At 37.6% G+C, this 20630-nt stretch overlaps 2 protein-coding genes and 1 long non-coding RNA gene across 9 annotated transcripts in view; 2 read left to right on the forward strand and 1 right to left on the reverse strand.

The window, feature by feature from the left end:
• Positions 1-20630, forward strand: part of LOC149479341 (uncharacterized) — a 381306-nt gene that overhangs the window by 258572 nt on the left and 102104 nt on the right. The gene's annotated exons all lie outside the window — the stretch shown is intronic.
• Atu (Another transcription unit) overlaps positions 1-20630 on the forward strand; it is a 463287-nt gene that overhangs the window by 121067 nt on the left and 321590 nt on the right. The gene's annotated exons all lie outside the window — the stretch shown is intronic.
• The window catches only part of osa (trithorax group protein osa), a 91079-nt gene that overhangs the window by 13106 nt on the left and 57343 nt on the right, over positions 1-20630 (reverse strand). For 4 of the 6 annotated variants that reach the window (XM_089707915.1, XM_089707914.1, XM_089707918.1 and 1 more), the window contains exons 5-9: positions 16127-16256; positions 3718-3983; positions 3199-3376; positions 2543-2700; positions 1182-1223 (exon numbers count right to left, since the gene is read on the reverse strand). In XM_089707915.1, coding sequence (XP_089564041.1) covers positions 1182-1223; positions 2543-2700; positions 3199-3376; positions 3718-3983; positions 16127-16256 — 774 coding nt within the window. The remainder of the gene's footprint in view (positions 1-1181; positions 1224-2542; positions 2701-3198; positions 3377-3717; positions 3984-16126; positions 16257-20630) is intronic. The other 2 variants (XM_089707916.1, XM_089707917.1) reach the window with 1 other exon arrangement.

A 20630-nucleotide genomic window follows, 5' to 3' on the forward strand; every position in this document is an offset into this window, starting at 1 on the left:
TATGTATATTGTATAGATCCCAGACATCCTATAGACAGATGTTTCCAACCAGTTTTGTGGTCCCCCTGCCCGCACCCCGGTAATTAAATATGGCATACAAAGAAAAAAATAAAAATTTCCAAAACATGCCGTGTGGGGTATCAAATGAAAGATCTTATTGAGTAGATCACGAATATATAGCATACTATATACATTTCTTACACTTTCTCTAAGATTTTTTAGAAAATTTACGAAAATGGTCCATTTTTGAGTTAACTTTAAACCACTATAGATTGAAAACTCATGAATATATTTTTTAAATTATTATTTTAAATAATTAACAATAGTCCATTGTTTACGATTCAATATTTCGTACAGTGAAATAGTTGCATGGGGGAGTGGGGGGAGCATTCAAAGATGGCGAGTATATTTTCAAGTTCATATAGTATATAGTTATTTTCATCAAATCCACCACATAGCTCACTTATATTATATTACGAACTATTGAATCATAAACAATGGACTATTGTTAATTATTTAAAATATATTCATGAGTTTTCAATTTATAGTGGTTTAAAGTTAACTCAAAAATGGACCATTTTCGTAAATTTTCTAAAAAATCTTAGAGAAAGTGTAAGAAATGTATATAGTATGCTATATATTCGTGATCTACTCAATAAGCTCTTTCATTTGATACCCCACACGGCATGTTTTGGAAATTTTTATTTTTTTCTTTGTATGCCATATTTAATTACCGGGGTGCGGGCAGGGGGACCACAAAACTGGTTGGCAACATCTGTCTATAGGATGTCTGGGACCTATACAATATATATCAGAAGTCAGATTTAGGTCCGCTATTTTTGCAAACGAACATCTCCTTGGAGCCTGCTCTAAAACGGTGGATATCAGTATTTTTAACTATACAACAAGAATACTTTTAAGTTTTAGGATATGTATCCTTATGTCTCCAGCCATATTTTTAATTAATCTAAACTACCCTACTTTTTTGACCCAAAAATTGAAAATGAGACGCTTACAATAAATGTATTATTTTATTGAGATTCACACACTAAAGCAATTCCGATCGTATTACAACGCAACTATGCAGTATGCCGCCTCGATACAGTCAGTCAACTATAGAGGTACTCATACAAAATCTCCGAGCTCTACACATGCTTAGTGATCTTTAACTTGATATAAACCTTTGATCTGTAGGACTCCGGCGCTATGTGACTGTTAAACACCTGAAATACACGACACAATGCAATGCTCACCCTTTCGATAATACAAAAATGTACACAAATTTGTCTAATTTCCTACAAAGTCAGTTTTTTTTATTGACTACCACCTTTTAGGTTTGTTTGAAGATTATGAAACAATTAATTACAATTTCATGCAACACAGCAAAGGTTTTATTTACTTTTTAATGTACTTGTGCATATTAGATATTGATAGTGACAATTTTGCAAATATTATACAGAAAGTGGACCCGAAAATGTGTCACAAAATCAACAATAGACAGGTGTAAAGGAGAGCTGTGTGTTTGTGTGTAATAAAGTAACCTTTTAAGGTATTTTTATTGAGTTTTTATGTGACATAACAAGAATCTTATTTATAATCCATTAACTGCATTGTATATTTTACGTACAATCCATAACTGGGTTTATATCCATTTTTACGATTCAATATACAGTTTCCAATTATTCAAATGGATATTAATGCAATATATTAAACATGATTTGCAGTTTTAGTGATATTATAAATTCACCATGCCATTTACATACTTGTAATGAGAATTAATTTTGTTTATACAAAATTACTTATTTCACTTTACATTATACAAGTAAATAGGTGCGTAATTTAGTGTGTTTATGATTATATACGATGGTAATGTGTAATTTTAATGGAGTTGCCATATTAGTATTGTTGTTTTGTTACTATGCCTTTAATTATATGAGTGCTAGCTGGTTTTATATTATTGAAATGTGCACACTATATTTTTTTAATATTTTGAACATACAATACATCTGTTTTTATTCAATATGATAATTTTGTTTACCTTTGTGTTTGAAATGGTTACGACACAACATAATTTATGTTATATTAGTTTGACTGTATCTATACGTACATACTTCTTACAAATATGTATTTGTGTAAGTATTTACACCTATATGCATGTGACATATCTATGCTTATTTTTAACACTGTTTAAATGTATTGTCTAGTGTGTATGTAAATATATTTATACCTATATGTATGTGACATATCTGTTATGTTTACGTATTTTTAAGGGCTGATTTTTCAATCCTTGGTTAATACTTATTCGTCGAATAACGTATTAAACTACCATTTCAAAAATGTATTCTTTGCCCGTCTTTGACAGTTTAGGGGTGACATTTTAATATTATCGTGTAATACTTTATTGGGTGGATAAGTTTTAACGATGGATTGAAAAATTGGCCCTAAATGTAGTGTGTATGTAAATATATTTATACCTATATGTATGTGACATATCTGTTATATGTTAACGTATGTTTACATGTGTGTATGTATGTATACTCACGGGACTAGAGGGCGGGCGCGGCCAGGGCGAGGGCGAAGTCTCGTAGTCATCGTGCGCGGACGAGTGCGAGCCGCCGCCCGGCGAGGGCGAAGGCGCCGCGCTGCCGCCGTATTCCTTGCGGGAACTTTTTGGCGTGCCGCAGGGCTCCTCGCCTGATGCTGGAAACGAAAAGATGATACAATTTTAACGCTTGCAAGTTACATTTACATCAATAAGTATAAATGAATATGAATGAATGATGAATATAATGAAATAAGTAAGAATAGAATAGAACATGTCTATTATTGTACGGCTATTTCTTTTGGGTTGCAGTTTTTCAGAGAGATTAAAAACAAATGGCTAAAAGTCATGTGAATTATCCACGATACTTCTTTTATCTTATATTTTTTTCTTTCTAATGCAATACTACATTAACTAGGTCCTTCTCTATCTTTAGTCGGTGTAAGTTTATGGTGTATAGCATGCAATTCATTATTTTGTGGACTGAATAAAAAATTGGAATTGTATAAAATAAGATTATGAATTGAGTGGATTCATTGTTTGTATCAGGTGTGTTGCGTGTAGTGTGACGTGTGTTATTTGACTTTTTTGGGTGTTGAATATGTATTGTGTGACGTGTAGTATGTGTTGCATGTGTGCGTGTATGTTACGGGTACCGGCGGAGGCGTTGCTGAGCGTGCTCTGCTGGCTGCCCTCGTCGAGCGGCGCGCCGTCGGGCCCGGTGGTGACGAGCGCGGTGGCGGGCGGCGCGGGCCCGTTGTCGTGCGGCTCGCCGGGCGCCGTCGGCGGGCCCATCGCCTCGCCCGGCGGGCCCATGTGACGACCTACTCCACCCTGATACACATACAATACATGACAATTAATAAACGTGTACGGGTATGTTAATACCAGGAAAAATATGTGTGACAAATATAATTAAAATGTGTTTGCTATGTTTAAAATGTACTACTACTTACTACTTTTTAGTATGTACCTTATTTTAGTAGGTATGTGATGTTTGGCAAATTCAAACAAATTAATGTTAGATATTTTTATTAAGTAGATGAAATGATCTTACCTACATCATAAAAAGATTGATGTATCTCTACATTAATAAGGAGCATTTTATCATTTATGTAATTTGGAATGGTTAGTGTGCATTTAATTCTAAGTAGTATACAGGCAGCGGTGTTCACCTTGAGCGGCGGATAGTGCTGCGAGGGGTGCGGCGGCGGCGTGGGCCGGTAGCCGTACGGGTAGGGGTGGTTGCGCGGCGGCGGGTAGCCGTAGGGCTGCGGCGGGTAGGGCGCCGGCTTGTAGTGCGGGTAGGGCTGCGGCAGCATCGCGCCCGGCGGCGGCGCGCCGCTCGGCGGGCCGGCCGGCGCGCCCGCGCGCACCGTCGGCCCGCCGCCGTCCGAGAGCGATGATGACGGCCGCGGCGGCATGGGGACGTTCTGCGTACCTGGAATGTGCACGGTATAAGGTCAATCTTTGTACAACAGTGTATAAAACAGTATATCAGATGAGTGTATAAAACAAAATTCAATGATAATTGGAAGAATTCAAACATCTGCATTTTACAAATGTGGCATAAACATTTTACAATGTGATCATATTTATCAAATACTTAATATTATAAGTAAATCATGAAAACACGAAACATAATTATTATAGGAAGGAATGATCTACCCTTCGAGTAGAAGGTAAAATACCTATACAGTTTTACACGCAACGGAAAACAATCCTTAACACAATTTATAAATAACATAAGGACATACAATCCCTTTCGCGAAAACATCAAATACAGCCTCGATACGTTTACAACTCGAGTGGGGTGCATTCTGCGTGCCGAGTGCGTTACTGTGATGCAAAACGTCGAGGGAGGCATTTGAATTAAATTGTAGAGAGTGCAAGCGGCGAATGTTTCGGCGTGTGATCGATCCGAGGCACACGGCCTGCACGATTTGAATAATACAGTTAACGATGCTCGCCTAAGCCGGGTGCATCAATCGAGGGAGAGACGCACCGGATCACTTTCGTTTTCATCTCGCACGTGAGCCGCATACACCGCCGGCCTGCGAATTCTCGCTGCACTTTATCGCGACCGTATATGTGCATACGGCATACGCGCAACACATTGACCGAGGCCGAGATACGAACGGCACTGATTTGAGACGTCGAAAGTGGTATTGCAGCTTTTATGTGGGTCGATTTGGTTGTAGTTATGTTAGTGTTACGTGAGAACGCCCATAAATCATTGCATCGATGGGCGGGTTTGCTAATCGCAATGTTTTAGAATGTGAGCACTGAGCCCTTCGGAGTTATGCGCGAGCGATTTTATGTTTGCCACATAAAAGCGGCGGTGGGCTCTTTTATCTCGTCATTGGGACATTATCAAGGCATTAAAATTGTGCCGGAACGATCAGACATCGAGTAGACAGCGGGGCGCCGGTGAATCATAGATAACAAGTTGTGTAACATGTGCCCACCTATATAATAATAGGTCTATTGTTTACAACCATTAATGAGCAGAGACACCGCAACGGGGACAGTCGGCCGATTCGCCTTCTCGTGAAAATAAAACACGACGGGCCTCAGACGGAAAATAACAATGTAATAGAGATTCTATTGTGAAAATAAATGCATAAATAAACTTATCCAAATTAGATCGCTACAAAACGGATTGCTGTGTTCTTTTGCGAATTTTACTGCTATGCTAATTTTACGACTATAACGAACATTGTTCATGTATCCCATATACAATTCGATGAACGCACAATGCTATTTTAAAAACAGTGTAATGTATCTTATCAGATAAGTTCCATTTGATAAAGATATACTATACCTACTATAGGCATACATTTTCAGTGTTGTTTTAACTACTCTAAGTATATCTCTACATAAAAGTTATTACCCACGAATATACTGCCTTGCATTCTTCCTTCTGTACATTTCACTCTCATCTCAAATCTCAATCATTGTTAAAGTTCACGACTCTACTTCAGGAGTATACAATATTACACGAGCTATACAGTGTACAATGAATGCCCTTTAATCGAACATTGAATAAGATTAATGAAACAACACGTATAACACAATTCCACTGCACCAAGGCCCGTGAACGGCCCGCTCGGCCGTGCCAACCAGCTCTGTCAAGGGCGGCCGCCGTCACCGCAATGCGAACGGTATCGAGGTCTTTACTTTCCACCCACGTTTAGGCCAAACCACGAAAACCAATGTTAAGAATTCATTATTTAATAATCGCATGCAGGCTTAGTGCAGCTGTGTGGGATATACGCCAACATAAGACAAACTTAATGACCATGATTATAATAAAGAGTAGAAATTATTAGTAGATACAGTAGCGTTTTTAAACTATAAATTACCTACACAGGAGCATCAAAAACAGTTCAAGAACCTAACTTTTAATCTTTTGTCTGCATTAATTTTTTTTATTCACGTAGGGCTTACAATACCCACACAAGTATATCAACGGTAGTTATTACGCTGTAATAAATAAAGCAAAAGCAAAGGTATCGTATTGTTATGAGACAAGCCGAAAACGGAACTCAATTTCGCCCGTGGGCGGTGCCCGACCGCAACAGGTGAAACGGTTGCAATTTCCTCAATTTTGACTGACTCACTTAATCCAATGCTAGTGTGCATTCAAAACAATGTGTGACAATCGTGGTCGGTTTGAATCAGTCACATGAAAGTGCATTTGCTCCAGACGAATAACTTATTTTTGTTTGCTTTTTTGACGCTCTAACATAACATGTATGTATTTTTTTATGTGTTTTTTGTTTATCCTAAACATCATTATGCCCAAATCCTGTTACCCAAAGCATCTACAAGTAATGTTTGGTTTACGTTATGCACTTAATGTACGTACAATCTACATCATCAGCAGGCAAGCTCGCATAATTATTGGTAAACGCATCACTTGCATGTCACATGTGCGACACAGAATGCGGTACAACGCGACGACACGCAGCCGACGCGTCTATGTACAAATACAATGTCCATCCAATATCCATGTAGGTGACGTGGGCTGGCGCATTCCGCGCGAGCCTGTACTCATTAGTGACTATAATCGATTCAGCTCGGGCTTAATCAGTTCATAATTTAGTGCATTGTATAATGCTATGCGACGGACGCTGTAATTAACTATAGACATGACGAGCTATATTAAACAAGACTAGAGTTCATCAATCTGATACATTTCATTCTAGAGATTCAAGAATAAAGGTTACTAACTATAATAGTCATATATTGAACACAAAAAGGGACACTGTAAGCTAGTTATTACTAATAAACACGGTGCAAAACAAGTTTATATTATTTAACATTTAATTTATCTCACGTCATACACAACTCGAGAGTCGAGACCATAAACAATCATGACCTAGTATTTCCTAATTTAATAACCGAACCTAAGCTATGACATACAACTCCTACTAAACTAAGTCGAGCGACTCATTATTTAATAGTATGACTCTATCGTTAGACATTTATTCGCTCGCGGGTGATTTAAACGTACTCCATGTCTAATTCATGTCGTATCGTAATTCAATCTAATGTGATTCTGTTTATGAAACCGATGATGTTATATATGTAATGATACCGAGACTCCTCTGAAAGTACAAAATGTATATAGAGGTAAATATTTATAACTAATAGAAATAGCCGAAACTAGTAATAAATTGAGTTCAATTTTCTAAAAAAAATAATAATAGTTTAAAAAAACTAAAAAACACGCTTTTTATAGAAAACCGAACTAAAAAAAAAAATTTTATCAAATTAGTGTATTGTCATCGGTCCTCAATAAATCTACAAAGTTTGAACGAAATCTGACCGTTTAAAGTGGGTCAAAATCGCGCCCAAAGAAGTCGGTTACAAACATACAAACATACAGGTGAAGCTAATATAAAGCGTGTAAAAAAAAAACATTCTAGGTAATTGGGTTATCTATCATAGTTTTACCAATAAGAATATAAATACTTAAGTAGTAAAAATTTTCATTTATATAGGAAAATTCCTAGGCAATTTATTTTGTGAATTGTGAGACAACTAGACAAACTTGTTAATTTCGATAATGGCATGAGTACCAAATACAGAATTGTGGTTTTTGAAATGAATTCTTTTTCTTTGAGGATATAAGGGTATTCGCTTATTGTCACTGAAAAACGTTAACAGAAGCACATGTATCAGAAACATACATCTACTCTACGTCCCTGCAGCACTTGAGAGGCAATCCCTAACAAGTGACGGGTGCCATCACACTCTAAATGGGCTTAATTTGTACCATAAGGTGTTGACTTGGCAGGTTCACGAGGCGGCACACGCTTGCCATAGCCCATACGCCGCACGGTAGTATAGGATATCTAGATGTAACCACGGAACAACCTACACAACCCGTTGCGGTGGCTACCAGAATCTACCACAAGTTAGTGGCTACGCTGTGTCCGTCACATCGCTGACATTTATTGCCTATGAGCTAGAGTGCTGGTTAAGAAATAAAGAGACCACTTATAATAAACTTCTACCAATAACAATTTTCAAAATAGTCATAGAATTTCAATTATCCTAAGTATCATTAAGTGCAGAAGTAGTTACTTACTGTTTTGTAAACAGAATAACAGTACCGTTCATCCGCAACATCAAATCAAGCTTACCCTATGACATTTTCGCCTACGCACGCTTTCGTATCCTGCGATGCGAAAGCCGACCAAATTTTCTGAGGTCGAAACGGCCCATTGTCTGGTGCCGTCTCTATTTGTCTGTCAATATAATGGTGGACGTGCGACAATGGCGTTAACAAGAGCGTCCTAGTTGAAACAAACGACGGCGTCACGGCGGCGCGCTGGCAGGCCGGCGGCGACGCTCCATTTAAATTGATCACTACGACGACGAGCCAGTTTAATAAACACGGCCTGTTTCGACAGACTTGTTTTGTTTTACGCTTTAGCGTTTTCGCAAGAGTATTGTTGGATTGAAGCAACAAAAAGAAAACTGTAGAACGATCCCGTAAATGTACGTTAAACTTACCTGATCATTATTTTTCATCAAAAAACAGATGGACATTAAATGGTGGTCCTATCGACTGTGGGTACTTAATACTTATTTATTAAACATTTTAGGCTGTTCTACATACGTGATACAATAACAAATAAATTAAACCGACCTGTTTAGACAATTCTTTACAAGAAGAGCATGGGATCTAAATTATATACTATCGCTATGCCGGAAACGTGGAAATGCGAAAAACGAAAAACAACATGACTGCGTTACGTTTAGGGGTCATTAACTCGGCTGAGGTGGGAGGGGTAGACCGTGCTAGTGAATGTTTTTAACAGGCGAGAAATCCGGTCGGGGAAAGAATGTCCACACCATTAGCTAAGGGCGGAACGGGGTGAATGGGATGTCGAACCCTCGGCTAACCTTGACTCGCCGAGATTTATCACTTTTCCGTCGTTATTTGAATACAATTAGAGAGTTCTTGGCAGCCACGTGACCGCGGTTGGCAACAGGTCGCAAACATTTTATCGAACAAATTTTACTCAAATATCAATAGGTACCGTTCTTGCTTATCGCACATCCATGGGTAGGTATCTCACTAAGAAGGATTTTCAAGCTGAGATATAAAACATGCTATTGATTATAATTTTATGTATATTGAGACGTATAATAATTTCCTTAGTAGGTATTATGTGCAATATTAGAAAAAGAGGATTGTAAGTGGTGGAATTCGTACCCATCTTTCTCTTTACCGTAACCTTACCATAATATGTTGTCAGGATAATGCTGCAACTATTTATATACCAAACTATTGATTCTATATACGGACAAGACAAGAGGGAACAAATTAGTCAAGAAACGACGCAGACACCACACTAAAAATAGATTCAGAGCGTACATTGAGGACCAATAGAAATCAATTCGCGTCTATCGTTTGATAAATGGATCGTGCAAAACTGTCGAGACATCATAAACGCCAACAATGACCCAATCAATCGACGCTACGCAAAAAGTTATGAAATCCAAGACGTGGGATGATTTACGGGAAAGCGATCAAAATAAACGGCGCGGCGTGAGCGTTCCGGGCAAAAAGATGTTTCCATTCTTGTTGTTTTTTTTATATCATTAAAGGAGGTCGTCGGCCTCGTCAAGGACGCAGGGCACGTGGCGGATATGCATTTGTGTGAGGACAAACAAACACAACACAGGTGCCTGTAGTTATACGTATATCTATACCATCCCCCGGCTACCCGAAAGGGACCGTGGTACCGTTTTATGAATGGCAAATTACTATGACTGGAAATGACTGTTGATGATATCGTCGTTTCTTTTATTTACATTTTGAAATATATTTTCGAATAAATCTCTAATGGCATTCTCTCTTTATATTACACTAGAGGTCCGCCCCGGCTTCGCCCGTGGTACATATTTCGAAATAAAAGGTAGCCTATGTCCTTTCTCGGGTATCAAAATATCTCCATACCAAATTTCATGCAAATTGGTTCAGTAGTTTAGGCGTGATTGAGTAACAGACAGACAGACAGAGTTACTTTCGCATTTATAATATTAGTATGGATTAGTTATACTTATTATGCTGAATATTTTATACCCACTAATCAATACTTTGAATAAATTATAACATCATAAATAATATGTGAATAATCACTCAAAATGCACTATAGGTACTTCCAAGAATCTCGCATCATTATCACAAAGACCGATGTATTGTACCGAATCTTTTTTACAGCCGCAATTTATCTTAAATTACCTTCGAAAACGTTGTGGCACGAAAAAAGAGCATCGCAAGGTATTTTTCCCAAACAATCTAACAATACGACCTTTAAGCTAAAAGCTATCTATCAACACGGGCTATAACTCTAGATAAGATATGCTCATACGAAATCGCTTTATTAAAGACTATCTTTTATCGTTTCCGACGAATACTCTTATGAATCAACGATTATTATGAATCACACTTATTTATGCTAATAAATAGAAACAACATTTTGCTTGGAAACATTTATCAATTCGGTTAATAGCCTAGCTTAAATTTATATCCGTTTTTATACTCAAATTATGCTCTACCTTTAAATCGAAAAGGCCAAAAAATCACGTTCTCCAACGATATAAATAACCGTCCACGAACATTATTGCAACTCGAAGAATGTAAAAAGTATACAATTTTCGGCACCAAAATCCACTCGAGTTGACTCAGTCAGGGTCGGTCTTATCTTAGCCGATGGCATTCCTCTACCCGAGCGCCGATACGCACGACAGAATGACTGCGAAATGCTTTTAGAGCCCGTATAAGAAGCGGCTATTTATATACGAACGAAAATAGATCTTATTCCAAAGAGGCAATGCGCCGAATCGGTTATCAAACGAACAAAGCAAACTTTGCGTAAAAGAAACCTTATAGAGCGAAAATTAAAGGCGTTTTTGAAAGTCACGTTGCATACGGGCATCGAACAATACGCAATTCACCTTCGGACGCGTCGGGTTGCGGTGTTGCGGCTTCATTGTGTTCCACTAACGATGGAACTCTGATTCGAAACGAGCACAATACCTTCCACAAACAACACTTTATTTTATTTCGCCCGTGTCGATAGTAATAATATTCCATTATGTATGCTGATTGACGTGGAGAATAAATACGTAAGGTTGGGTCGCCTAAGATCGGACGCATATGCCGAAAATTTTATACGTACTGTATTTTTTATTTTATTTCTCATGATTCGATGTCGTTTTTCTGTTGCGGTCAACTGTAAATTGATGACAAGAAAATATTGTTTAACCCCAAATTTTTTGGTTTACGTAGATGCTATCTATCTATGCAAATTTAGAGCCTAAAAAGTAGACTTTTTTCGACTTACCATAGTGAAGAAAATAACAGTTCGGCCGAAGATCGGACTATGTAGTATCTTCACTTCTATGCGTTTAATAATAATGTTAACATTAGGAAAACATCCGGACTTACGTCCATACATTGAGCATCAATGATTGAGTCAGGAAATTCCTCAAAAAATTTGACAAAGAAGTTTTTTTTTATTGCGTTTTTTTAGTCCGGTCTTCCCTCCTCATCCTAATTAAGTTTCTCAAACTTTTATCCTCCGTGTTCTAGGACTAAATAATGAAAATGTACCTAAGGTCTGATAGTCATAGCGTCATTGGATAGTTAAATATATTAAAAGTTAATAATTATTGCGCATTATTGCATAAGGCGCAGTCAAGAGCTAAACTTCGGTCCGATCTTCGGCATTGGGAGGGAAGATCGGATCTTGGGTTGTGAACGTCCTAGGCGTAATCAAAGTATACAGATGGAAAGAGGATTCGCTAATTCTGCCCCAAAATAATTAATTACATTATTTCAATGAAAGTACTCTCCACAATGAGCCATCAAAATTTTGTAGGTAAGATCGGATCGACGATTTTCGCCACAAAATACACCTTTTCTGCTGAATCACCTGTGTACACGTCCCGTCTGGTCGCTGGCCGACCGCAGAGTGAAGAGAGGGGCAGAACAAAATGGCGGATCTAGTAGTGTTGGTAGCAGTAGAGAATATTGCCTAGTTTGCGAGTTATTCCATGCATCCGATCTTATGTCACATCCGATCTTAGGCGACCCAACCTTAATGATAAAATGAAGGCAGCAGTTTTCGAAGAGAACGAGATTAAATAAAAACATTTTCTGCACAACGACGCGACGTGCCGAGGGTCAGAAGGGTCAGACTCCGTGAATCAATTTTTCTTTTCTTTTGAAATCATTTTTGCAAGTCTTTATCTTTTATTTATTCGTGCAGAGGTTTTCTTTGAACGATCGCTTGACATACAGAAACAAGAAAATACATTTCATCATGCAGAAAAATATATTATTCGAGTCGAATTATTCATTCAATTTGTACACTTTCGTTCTGATAAAACTTCTACTCGTTTTTCCTTAAGCGTTCTGTATAATTTTCCAATGAAAGACTTCATATATTCACCGGGTGTTTGTCGAGAGTCGTGAAGCCCGACGAGCCGAAAGGTTGACGTCATACGCTCGCGTTAAACTTCTATACATGACAGCTAGCTAGAGAAACCCACCAAGTGAAACCTACACTGCGGGCTTTGAAGAGAGGGCTATACATATGTACGCAGTCGGTAGAGTATTGTATGGCGTCCAATGCGGGCGGTTTGGTGGCAAACAAGATCCGCGGTGAAGGTGTATTGCGGTCACATAACCGGTATTCGAACGCGGCACAGTCGACGTTCGCCAAGTCTTTAAAGTTTAAGTCCGATGTTTTGAGAAAGCCACGTTTGGTCGACGCTAACAAAACAGCGTTCGCGTTTGCGACGTCGCCGTAACGAGCCACGGTTATGACTTATGACAAACAGATCGCTTCAATGCAGATAATAAAGAGCAATGAAAGTACAGCGCTCAATAATGAAAATAAAATTGCTTTCACTTCTTGTATTAACTCATAGATTTTTATCACTTAAGAAATATACAACAACAATAATAATAAAGGAGGATTATCCAATGACAACTTTACTGAAAGTTTGAAACTGTTTTACTAAGATAATATAAGTTTAAATTATGAGATACGAGAACTTCTTAGCAAGTACCAGAACTGCAAATATGTAGTAATATTCCTTTCTTTTTTTCATAATTTCCAGATTTCCTTACCTATTTCCAGAGATTGATATAATATGCCCTTCATATTCATGACTCCTTATTTTATTCCGTTTAATTTTTCACATGAAGGGAAAATAATCTTAATGTTTCTCCATCCAGCTATTTCACTTGTTGAAAAATCTATTTAAAAATAAATATAAGTGACTCAAACACAAAAAGGCAAAAATCAAACCAAAACCTAAAAATCTATCTCCAGGCATCAATAGAAGAAACTTTTACGACCATAGAGCAAGCGCTATTATAGCTCTAAAACTTATATAATACTATTGATAAGAAACTAGGTAACTTGAACACGGCATTTATGAATGGGATAGAACGAGATCAAATATCTGGGTTAGTACATGGCTGTCAAACAATTCCACAAACTCGGTTACGGACATCTACATAGCGGCGCGTCACTGACCTAACATCTCTTTTTACTCCCTGATCTACACTTGAATGTAATTTAGACTAATTAATACTTTTGATTTCATTGCTATAGGGCTGTACAAAACTATATTTCGTTTTATTTATTAGAGCGTTCTAACATGCTTCACGAACCGCAGGAAGTTTTTCCAAAACGAACAACTTTTAGCATTATCTCTGATGTCTAGTGAGTGTCAAGCCCCTGTGGAAAGAATAAGGACTTTTGTACTCCTCTCACTTTCGTTTGTCCAACTTTGCGGAATATTATACAAGTGAAAGTAACTTTTATCCGCTGAAACAATTGTATCGACTTTGTACACATCTTGACAAAGCCCTGCCATATCTCTAATGGTCGTTTGTTTGAATGATGGAACTTCTGACACAATGGTGGACTGTCGAATAAATAATGTAATTTTATGATGCCTGTGGACAGATTTATGCTATCTGTTTGTTTGTTGTTGGTTGGTTGTTATATAATATCAATGTTCATAAGTTAATTTGACTCTTCATAAGCATTCCAATCTACAACCGATGATATGGCGCAGTAACATTCCCTCTTATCACTGCCAGATAGTAAGTGTGTCAATGTTACAGGATTGATGCAAATCCAGTAAATAAACATAGCATTTCAAATTCGTATTATATATATTATATAATAAATAGAGGTGGTCCGGCAGCGAGCGTGACGTGTAGACAGGCGGAGGTAGAAAGGTCCTGTTTTGCGTGCTCGCAGCGGTGGGGGCAAGTTTTTCACGAGGCCCTATATACCGCGACCACCCCTCACTCGTACATAAGGTGGGTGGTGGGTGGTTCGCGCCCGCAAAAGGGGCAAAATACGGTGTACTCTGGGCGCCCGCTTTATGTGGGTCAATGTCGGGAAAGCCCGCGTCTGCCACTGACGAAGTATGCACAATGAATCCGATCAACACGCCTTTGGCGAAACTACACAGTTGGCAAACTATATACCGACCGTGAGAGCCCCTAACGCAACTGCATAGAGTTCAGTTTATTCCTTGCGGTAACGAGTCGGTGTAGCAGGATGCTATGCACAACGTGCGACTGAAATTACAAATATAAGTCTATGAACGTATACCTGGTGTTTATGATGTAAACAAACATGTTACCCAAACTAATGAATCAAACGTAAACTAAACAAGAGTACCAGCACAATGCGGCATTACATTTTTTTGGTTTGTACATGACGAAATTATACTAGACATTTTTTGAAATATCTGTCTAGAATATGAATATTCTGTATAGAATATATGTATACAAGATCATCCTGACGATTTTCTAATTGTTTATCGAAAATAATTTCCTTGAGGGAACTATACGATATGAAAACTAATTTTTAGTACTTATACGCTATTACTTTGACGCAAACGCCTATCAAATAATTACCATTTCACAGAAGCGCTCAAGTGAAAGACCCCGTACGCGTACAAGGCCAACACAGTTCGTTACATTTCACAATGATGGTTACTGGAAAAATGCTCAAAGGTTGATTCGTTGGGAATCCTACTCCTATCCTTGATTTAAAAGGATCGAGAATTCCCTTTAAAGGGTAGCTGCGCGGTAATTATGCATTCCTGACATTAACTGCTTTTTACATTGTTGATTCTTTTATAGTAATTGTTATGATATTTTCATTCAAGCTTATTGTAAATAATCAATCAAACTCTTAAAGTTAAATAAGACTAATTCGCTTTCTGATTTAATCATCCACGATACACAGGACTTGATGATGCTAATTCTAGCGTAGCGTTGCAATATATTTTTAAACATGTCCAAAAATAACATTCAATCCGCATCCTTTCAGAGGATAACGCAAATCTACCACAGAGAAAAAACAGCTGGGCTAAAAAGAACATACATATTTGACATTCTTTCATCTAAATTCTAATGAATCATTTCGTGAATGTGTGTGTATGATAGCAGTTCCTCTTTTTTTCATAAGATGGCCATTTTCTCCTTTATTTTACGACTTTCGATACAAATAACGTCAAATAGATGAAATATTGTTTTCAACTGTAAAAATTCTTTTTATCATTTCGAATTAGATCCATAATATTATGATGATATAATGATTGACCGAAAGTGACCATTTTAGCCCCGTTTTGTTCTATCTTGGTCGATAAGAATCCTTAATTTATGAAAATTAAAAAGCTATCATCTTTATGGCACAAATTCCTATCCTATTCTAGCAATTCCCAAATCTCCCTATCAGCCCTGTGTCTCTGCATAAAAAAAAACTAATGATGATGTTACAAAAGTAACAGTGAAAATCTGTCTTGGTCACTAATAATCCTTACCATTATGCTATCACATATTAAACAAGTACAAATTCCTATCCTATCCTGCCAATGATTTCCAAACTTACCATGGAGACCTTTGTCCTTGCATTGGAAAACCTACTGATGACAATAATAATGAAGATGATGTAACTAATCTTTGGGATGCTAATATCAATAATGACAAAAATAATGATGGTAATGTTGTCAACTCACCGACGGCTGGTGACATGGATCGCGAGCCGCTCGAGCCGGTGGGGCTCGGCGTCGGCCTCAAGTGCGGCGTGGTGGCGCGCCCGGCGCCGCCGCTGCCGCCCGAGTCATTGCTGTTCTGCCCGGTCAGATCCTGCAACAAATTAATTAGTGCATTTATATAACCACCTATTGTACACTGAAAACACCTTTATGCCTTTATAGCGTCAAATGGAAGCATATCCATTGCTTGATGATCATTCTCTTTGTTTTCAAAAAACATTAGTCACATCACCTTATGATGCAACATTATACGAAGAAATTCAAGTTCTTGTTAAAAAATATAAGTAAACGAAAACATTTATTTTTTGTAAATTTTTGGTCGTAACTCGTAATGCTCTAGGGGTAGGTAACTAACAAATTTCAGGCAGCCACAAATAAAATGACAATATCATAAGTTCCTTTGAGATGAACGGTAAATAATAATAGATTTAATGATATTTATATAATTTCTAAGGACCCGTGTGAATCGTCTTTAGTCGTTTATGTTCTTTTGTGTGATCTAAGTAGGTATACTGACATCATCATCATCTAAATTATTTCTTCTCCATTAACGCTTTTCTACTGCATATAATAAATTTTAGTTTGTAAATAAAAAATCACTACAAAATATAGCATATCATGCAATCGTTGAATACACTTTCGATTAACATATTAATCAATCACCATTCACACCGCATTAAGCGTAAGTAAAAAGTAGTATCAGCCACGAACAAACCTTGAGGGGGAAGTTATTTGTGAATGGAAAAAGATAATGTGCACTTAATGACTAGGGTTATTCCATATCGAGTTCACTTGTTGATAATGGTTATCTATAGATCCCAATCAAATCAGAAAGTCAACAGAAAACAGATGACTGAAATATGCAACTACCCTAAAACTTTAGTGACATTACAAATTATGCATAAGTAAGTATTTCTCACTTCCAACGCATTACCATCGGTATGCAACATCACGTCGTCGGGTTTGCATATACAATTAGTTTACAAATAAACAGTTAGGCGAAACACCTTGACACTGCAACCTCGGCTCCACCAACAATAGCACACTCGTGTCAATAGAGCACGGCCCGTTGCGGTAATCAAACAATAAAACAACTCGCGGAGCATCAGCAAACAATCACATCTACCGCCGACCAAAATAAAAACATGCCGCGATCCGCTCTAATGATAATCTCGAGACGTTTTATCTACCTACCTACATTTTAAAACACAACTTATGCAACTTATCGCTACAACTGTAAAAGCTCGAGCGTTCATTGATGTTAACCCATTACGGTACACAATTTAACATGACAGATAAGACAATCAAACACATGGGCATGTGTCATCGGAGTACCTACTCACCGTTTCAAAACCAGGAAAGGTCCGTTACTCGTAAATCAACCGGCGATCCCTTTCGATTCAATCGAACGGTACTAACAATACCCGTACACGAATATAGAGCTCATTATCGTTTCTTACAAAAACGTCAGCCAAACTCGTAAATGTAGAGCTTCAAAAAGTTAAAACGGTGAAATAATACAAGTGGAGAGAATGGTTAGCGATGCTATGTAGCGCGTTCGCGGCAGTATCAACGAGCGAAGGAGCTCACGACCCCCCGCCGTAGAGGTTAGTTCGGCCGAGAGGCTCCGGCGTCGATCAGACGAGTCCGACGGCGGGGCGGCGCGGGGCGGGGGCCGCGGGCGGGAGGGGCACGATAACCGCGCTGATGTTTTTGCCGTGCTCCAACCCGACTCGGCCGCTCGACGCAGCGGCGCGTTCTTCATTTCGTACAGAGTCCATTATCTGTAGCTCCGTCCCGCTCGCACCCGCGGCCGGCTCGTCGCGCCTCACCGCACCGGCCGCTGTTTTATTGCCAGCCGACGATTTTAACGTGCGCTCGCAACGTCCGGAGCACAAAAGTTTTTATGGAAATTTCATTCCGAATGCGCCTCGCTCGCTTGCTCGCTCGGGAACGTCAATATAAAAGCATGATAACGAACGGACGAGTCAATTAATTATTATTGTTGGAAGCTGTCGGGACGTGCTGGGCGGCTCTATCTAGATACAGTATCTGTGTAGTTCTCTGAAGCCAGCGTATTCACATTGTAGTACAGAATTCATTTCGATCTGTTATTCTGTTCGTGCCAATAACAAATGGGATGCCGTATAAAATTATTAAGAGAACGTTTTTAGTTTGTTCTTTTTGTGGTGTGCATTTTTTTCCTTTTTCTCTGACTTTGAGATTTATTATTATTTATGTAAAGGTACACAACAGACGCAATATAACGTACCGCATGTAAATCTTTATGGTGAATCCAGCTTTAAATTGAGAAAAGTATTGGTCAGTAGGTAGAGCTCCGGTCTTCTGTTTGATACTAAGATATTATTACAATGATTTTTTTGAATTTTCCTTTATCTTTATTAAATCATGAAAAACAATATAGTTAACATTTAACAATAGATAGTTAACCCAAGCATAATGTAAGATAAGTGCGTAAACGGGATAAATTATTGATAATTTCAAAGACGAACAATGCCTATTTAGCTGTAACTAATGAACAAAAAAGTTTCACATTTTAACCCAATATTATTTCAGACAAACTACTTAATGATTCTATATTACTTTAGATGTTACGGTTTCATTTGTTATTATAGTTGAGAATATCTTTATGATGATAAGGATACCTAATACATAATACATATAACAGCTACATCTTATATCTCATAAAAGCAAGTCAAGGCGCTTTGTAACCGGCTCCTAAGCGACTTGGTTATGACTTCCCTAAGCGATTGATAAAAGGAAGCGAGGTGGCTCTTTCGTTCTACTATCAATGAAATTAGCGGCGGAAAATGTTAACTTCCTTGTGGATGTAATTCCATTATTTTGTATGGAAAAGAAACAGCATTAGCGGCGGACGGGCGGATATGACGAAATTGTAGAGTTCTGTTTTTTTTATGTAATGATTTTGCATAAGCTGGCGGGAGGGCAGGTATACCTATACCTGCCCTCCCGCCTATAAATATACCTATACCTATAAAAATACCTTTAAGTTTTTTTTCCATAATAACCAAGTCTATTGTGTTTCTATCTAGATAATATATACTTCAGATAGAGCTTATTTAAAGTTTCAAACAAGGTTGGCTAAAACATCTCTGATTCTAAGTCCGTATCGTATTTTTAATCTATTAATAGTGCTTATATTGTGAGTTGTACAATTTAAAATGTTACCTTGCGGTTTTATATTTTTCCTGTTTCTATATCTAACATGTTGCGGTAGGTATGTCGTGTAATAGCCCATTCAAAGAAACTGATTGCTTTAAACCACAGCATCTATACCTACTATAAAATATAAACATCACTGTTGATCATTGAGATCTGTAATTATTTCGCTCTTGAGATATATTACGGAACAGATATCATTATGTTTCAGCGATTTTCTTTGAACACCAGTACCAGTTATAAGCATTTTGCTTTATTGCCAGTTTTGACCCTACAACAATAAACTTTAAGTCCACGGATTCGCTCTCCTGAAACGATTATTCCTAATCTTGCTCATAGCCTATCAGCATTTTTTTCAAATTTAAACAAAAAGTACATTTTTACCTCAGTATAAACAGTAGAAGCAAAAAAGCAGTAGAATATTAAATTGCAACAAGTTGATTCTAATTCGTTACGGTATAGTGCATTGTCTTAGTTTTACGTTACTCGTAAATATTACATATTTATAGCAATTCATAATTCATAAAATTAATTAGTTGAGGTAAGCATGATCAACTTTATTGCCAATTCAATTTTGAACCTAGTAAATATACAGTTATATTTCAATTTAATGTGACCAATACATATTTTGTGTATATAACTGCAAATATAATAAAACTTATTTTAAACGTTTTTATTGTTGCACGGTCGTTGAACTTTGAATGCTATTCTTATGATAATTATGCAATTAATGAATGAATTTGTTTATAATTTAACCACGTTTCTCACTACTGATAGATAAAACACGTTCAATATTATTAATGAATTTGAAGGTCTTTAATCTTTATGTAAATTATTACCATCTGTTCACATAAACGATTTTGCGTGAGTAATGTAATGGATTAATCAGTTTGTAGAGTATCACTGATCGTCATAACAAAATGTGACAATAGATCTTGCTGGTAGCTCATTATTTATGTTGTATGAATTAGATTATCGCATTAGCCATAGCCTCAGCAGTCGGTTTTTCCTTAACATGCTCTGTGTAATGCACTTAGCGTGTTCTCCTTCCATACAATTAAGTGGAAGTCGACTCAAAATAAATACGTGACTTGTAATATGAGAAATGGGAATAGACGATACTCGGCTCACGATACAGCGATATAGCATTACTTATGAAGTAATGAAGACGCGACAATAAAGGGTGAGCAATGTCACCCGAGGACATGAGATTAATCGGCGTAAAAGCGTTCCAAGATCATTCGTCGAGTTCATCGACCGGCGT

This window comes from Colias philodice, chromosome 20 (assembly GCF_061535455.1).
Source record: "Colias philodice isolate Cphi_HAF_F1 chromosome 20, ilColPhil1 Martin Lab GWU primary, whole genome shotgun sequence".
Lineage (NCBI taxonomy): Eukaryota > Metazoa > Arthropoda > Insecta > Lepidoptera > Pieridae > Colias > Colias philodice.